The sequence below is a fragment of the Borostomias antarcticus genome (genome assembly GCF_949987555.1).
Source record: "Borostomias antarcticus genome assembly, chromosome: 22".
NCBI classification, from domain to species: Eukaryota; Metazoa; Chordata; class Actinopteri; order Stomiiformes; family Stomiidae; genus Borostomias; species Borostomias antarcticus.
Window position 1 is genome coordinate 10536770 of NC_140255.1, and position 5596 is coordinate 10542365.

Sequence of the window (5596 nt, forward strand, 5' to 3'; positions counted from 1 at the left end):
TAGCTGTCTGACAAGAGTCACTGCACCAGATGCATACTTATACTCCTACTACGTCCCAACATCCCATAGCCTCCTAGGGACACTCAGTCATAGACCAGTCAGGCAAGAACACACTGTTATATGGACAGCAGACGACAGCTTTTACGTCCTATAGGCAAGAAGAATCACCAATAGCCTCATACAACACAGACCGGAGTAGAGACCTGCTCGCGTCAACCGGGTGGGGATAGAGCCCTGCGTGTTTGTTTACAGTCCGTCCCGTGCGCTGGATGAGACGGGATCCCCGTTACAACGGAAATAGTAATCGTGTGAAAGAGATTGTGGCGGCTGAAAAAATCTCGAGAGGTGACAACGGTTAACGGGTCCGTTGTTGTATATCTAACCACCGGAGACTCCCCAATGGAACGGTTGCCTCTCCTGGGTCAGGGTGGGAAGCGCGAGCAACCGCGCCTAGCCATCCGGGATCCGTGCTCCGTCCCGTGCCGCGGCTCGAGCCCGCTAATCTCCTCGGTAGATTTTCAGGGTAATGCGATATTGATCTTCACTCTGAGCGTTTTTCTATGCGGTCTTCTAGCTTATGGAGTGAACAAACTAAAAAACGCAGCTCTCTCTTCTCTATCTCTCTGTTCCTGCGCGCGCCCTGCTGTTTCCCGTCCCTCTCCTGAATCCGTGTGAGCGCGAGCTTCAGGAAATGCGCAAAACGCGTCAGCCGCGCCGCCTGCCCCTTGAGTCGGATAGGGGCGTGTGCGACTGTGTGCAGATGGGGGAGAGGTGTGTTTGTGCGCAAGAGGGACAGGGAGGGGAGGGGGAGGATGGAATTCACCCGCGGGGCATAGAGGCTGTGTGTGTGTGTGTGTGTGTGTGTGTGTGTGTGTGTGTGTGTGTGTGTGTGTGTGTGTGTGTGTGTGTGTGTGTGTGTGTGTGTGTGTGTGGTGTGCGTGCGAGATTGAAGAGAGGGAGAGACTACCAGACACCCTATAGTCAATCAGCCAGTATTTGCTTTATGCATGGTCACAGACACACGCATGCGCGCACACACGCACACACTCACACACACACACACACACACACACACACCTACACAATAATGGGCATGCTAGTTGTTAGAATGTCTGCTTTTGGCAGTGCAGAACTGAACACTGAATGACAGAATATATAGAGGACATACCAAGACAATTGGGTTATCTCTCTCTCTCTCTCTCTCTCTCACACACACACACACACACTCACACACACACACACACACACACACAAACACACATACACAAACACAGACACACACACATGTTTCTACAGCATGACACACCGGTCTCAGAATCTCTAGTTGATCAGTGGTCTGAGTACCAGGGGCATCATTTGGTATCTGTCACTGTGCAGACGGGATGTGTGTGCAGACTAAGTCACATGGTGTCCTGGCTGGACAACCATGTCCAGACAGACTACCATGTCCAGACCACCATGTCCAGACAGACTACCATGTCCAGACCACCATGTCCAGACAGACTACCATGTCCAGACCACCATGTCCAGACAGACTACCATGTCCAGACCACCATGTCCAAACAGACTACCATGTCCAGACCACCATGTCCAGACAGACTACCATGTCCAGACCACCATGTCCAAACAGACTACCATGTCCAAACAGACTACCATGTCCAGACAGACTACCATGTCCAGACCACCATGTCCAGACAGACTACCATGTCCAGACCACCATGTCCAAACAGACTACCATGTCCAGACAGACTACCATGTCCAGACCCCCCCTCCCGGTTATTTATTTATTATTCATGTCAACATCCATATATAGCATGTTGTGTACATAATCCGTCTAGACTGTTTACCCTTACCCTTGTTTTATACTGTATAGAATTGATATTGTACTTACTGTGAAATCTGTAAATGTGTGACTTGTAAATTTGTATTGAGTATTTAAGTCTATCTGTTACTGACAATAATCTTGGAGTCGGCAGCAACATTTCACTGTGACTGTACACGTAAGTTACATGTGACAAATAAAGAAACCTTGAATCTTGAATGTGTGTATGTATGAAGTCACTGAAAGCAAGAATATCTATCTATCTATCTATCTATCTATGTATATCCAATCCTATCCCATGATACACATAATGATCTCAACACTGTCTAACCCACATACACACACACACACACACACACACACACACACATTGACTTGCTAGGACCACTACTGTCCTGGTCACAAGGAATTATGATATAATGGAGAAGAATATTATTCTTTACCGTCATCAAACATAGCATTTATGCTATTATCATACTTGATCACTGGTTATGATCAACGTTGTTAGCCTATAAAATATTCTAAATAAAATGTTATTACTATTACCTATTTTTAAGTGTCCTGAGCATGGCGGTGGTGTGTCCTGGGAGTGGTGTAGCAACACAGTCTTGAGAAGGTGAGCCTGCAGGCAGAACCCTCTCGCTAATTGTGAATGCACACGCACAGTAGGGGAAACCCCAACTTTCAGTGACCAAGAGAACCTCTGACAGTCCTCTGTTTACTGTCGCCATCTGTGGTGGAAAAGCAGTGCTCAAGTAGAATGACGTCATGAGTAAAGCTGCGGTCTAACAACGAGCCACTGGGCGGCGCTGTTAGCATACGAATGAAAGGCTGCGCACCACCGTTGGAGATGCAGCTTGTCATTGTAATTCAGTTAACTTCAAAAGACTATATTGACATTCAATGCATTATGGGCAGATTCCTAATATCATCATATGTTTTTGTTTAAATCTATAGTAGCATAAGTAGCACAAGTGTGAGTGTAAACACAGTAAAACACAGAAAATCATATATTAAATCAATTTATTTTGAATAAAATTAGAACATTTACCAACTTTTCAATACTATTTGGGCAATTAAGGTATGCTTCATGGCTACCTACCTCTACATCAATTTGACAAAAAAAAAGAGAGACAAATTACAGTCACAGAGGATAGGGAGGCGCAAACGGCATGACGCACTGACAGAAACTGCATGACGTACTGACAGAACCAAAGGGGCTCGGAACCAAAACGTGTCTCTGTCCCAGCACAAATAAGCTTCCGCGCGTCTTAAAAGTTTGGAAAACATAATTAGGCTTAGTCTTGTTCTCTCCTTAGTGATAGAGAGAGTAGGCCTATGTTCCCAACTACAAACAACATTATCTCTTCGACAATCAGCTCATCCAGGTCCGGGTCTTATAGTAGGCCTACATGTCCGTTGTTGTTAAATTAGATATCGAAGTCAGAGTCGCTATCCGTTACGGAGAGGAGAGTCTCCCCTTCCCCGTGCTCTGCGCTGCCGTGGGAGCTGCATTCGGTTCCTGCAAGAGCGCGCATGCTGTTGGGCCTTATACCGTGATTTTGCAATCTGAAAGAGAGAGAGGGGGGGAGAGAGTTAGTGCCAACAACATCAATAGCCTATTAACAACAAAATAATGCAGAAGCATCCCGATGGAACACTGGTCTAATGGCACGCGCACACTGACACTCATTCAGGCGTGTTCATGCGCGCAATGAGGCGTGCATGCAATTACCATTCCAACAAAACATTCACCCAAAGACAAGAAATAAGGAAAGAGAGAGAAAAGTCTAAAAAAAAAAGTTGTCTAAAAAGGTGCATACGCTGACTTCTGATGGGAAATGCCTATAACATCGTGTGCGTTACGCATCCAACCTGCCAGTCTAACGCACATTATACAGGTAGCATTTTTAAGTGTAGTAAAATGATATATTTTTGCGGGACCGTCCTATAGGACAGCCCTGCAAAAATAGAGATCACTTTACTCTTTTAAAAAATGCTAAGCTATGGGCAGACATTAAAAGGCGTCAACTGATATTATTAGATATTATAACTTACACGAGTAGTAGTAGGCTAAACTGACTGCCTACGTTACATGCAATTAGCGTATTGTAAGTGTAAGTCGCTTTGGATAAACGCATCTGCTGAATGACTGTAATGTAATTTAAAACTGTAGCCTAGTCTATTTGAAAGACATAGTATGCGATTCCTAAACTAAACTGAATAGGCTAGTACTATTAGGCTAATCTGTGAATCACTGTGTTGAACATGTCATGACATTTCAGTCATTTCCCTCAGTTTCCGTTGACATGTGGTGCACGTGGTGACCATGGTGATGGTAAAGCACTGACCTGTTTTTGGCAGCGGCAGCCCGGTCTCTTTGTCTCCGATTTTTAAACCAGTTTCCAACCTGAGTCGGTGTAAGCCCGGTCGCGTGTGCCAGCTCCCGTTTTTTCCCGGGGTTTGGGTATGGATCCTGCAAGTACCACTCTCTTAGCAACCCGCGCGTGCGCTCCTTAAAGCAGTGCGTTTTTTGCTCGCCATCCCAGATGGTCCTCGGTAAAGGGAACTTCTTTCGCACACGGTATTTGTCCACCGGCCCGAGTGGCCGTCCGCGTAGCTTCTCCGCCTCCCGGTAATGTGCCTCGAGCCACATGGCTTGCAGTTTACCGTGGGAAGCGCGCGTAAACCGATGCGTCTCCAGGATATGGTAAAGTTCACGGAAACTTCCCATGTGGTATGCGACCACGGCGCGCGCTCGCTGCACAGATTCGTGCTCAATGATGGAATTGCACGTACCAGGAGCAACCGGGAGCGACCAAAGGAAGCGTGCGAGTCTTTCAATGTCTCCCGTTTCCTCCAAAGTTTCGCACACACTGGCCACCTGTGCTGCGGAGAAGCACAGACCCGGGAGAGCCACGGGAGCGCATGTAGGGGTCTCCTCCGGTGAGCGGGCGCGAGGCAGGAGCGTGGGCCGGTCGGTAAAGTGTGGCAGGAAGAGACGGGAGGTAGAGAATATCTCAAGCGGCGATCTGAACACCATTTGGACACCAGAGAAGCGCGGAGGGGAGAAATGGGAGTCCAAGTACTGGACTTGTGATTCGCGTCTGCTGTCTGACACTGGCTTGGCAGACTCGCTCTCTATAGCTCATCTGAGAGGCGGGGAGACTCAGTGTTCTGGTTTTCATTGGTCGCCCTGCCACTGAGGCTCGATTGGCATGAGTCCACTGCCAATCACCATGCATCGCCCTACGCACCTGCATGTCTCCCGTTTAGTACCAACACAAAGAGATAGACAAACAGAATAGGCCTACTGATGTTGTTGATGGTGATGATGATAATAATGATAATGTTGGTGGTGGTGGGGATGATGATGGTGGGGGTGATGATGATGATGATGATGATGATGGTGGTGGTGATGATGATGCTGGTGGTGGTGGTGGTGATGATGGTGGTGGAGGTGGTGATGATGATGGTGATAGGGTTGTGGTAATGATGATGATGGTGATCGGGTGGTGGTGGTGGTGATGATGGTGGTGGTGGTGGTGGTGGTGATGATGGGGTGGTAGTGATGATGATGATGATGATGGTGGTGGTGGTGATGATGGTGGTAATGATGCTCCAGGACTGGTCCAGGACTTATAAACTTTGACTATTGACTGGCTGAGAGTTTTTCATTGCCATAGCTCAAAAAACATTGAGATGACATGTGGGGTCCCACAAGGATAAATTCTAGGGCCCTTACTTTTCAGTCTGTACATGTAACCCCTACGT

General features: G+C 47.4%; 2 protein-coding genes across 2 annotated transcripts in view; both read right to left on the reverse strand.

Moving 5' to 3' along the window:
* The window catches only part of prkcea (protein kinase C, epsilon a), a 20120-nt gene extending 19462 nt beyond the window's left edge, over positions 1–658 (reverse strand). The window contains exon 1 of the mRNA XM_084455923.1: positions 1–658. This exon is cut by the window's left edge and continues 473 nt beyond it. The gene's annotated coding sequence lies outside the window, so the exon portion shown is untranslated.
* Positions 659–3252: 2594 nt separating this feature from the next.
* On the reverse strand, positions 3253–4865 carry six3b (SIX homeobox 3b; the record flags this gene model as incomplete). The annotated part of the gene is made up of 2 exons (XM_084455813.1): positions 3253–3391; positions 4174–4865. 2 exons carry the CDS (start codon positions 4863–4865, stop codon positions 3253–3255), a joined length of 831 nt encoding a protein of 276 aa, XP_084311939.1.
* Between the last annotated feature and the right edge of the window lie 731 nt (positions 4866–5596).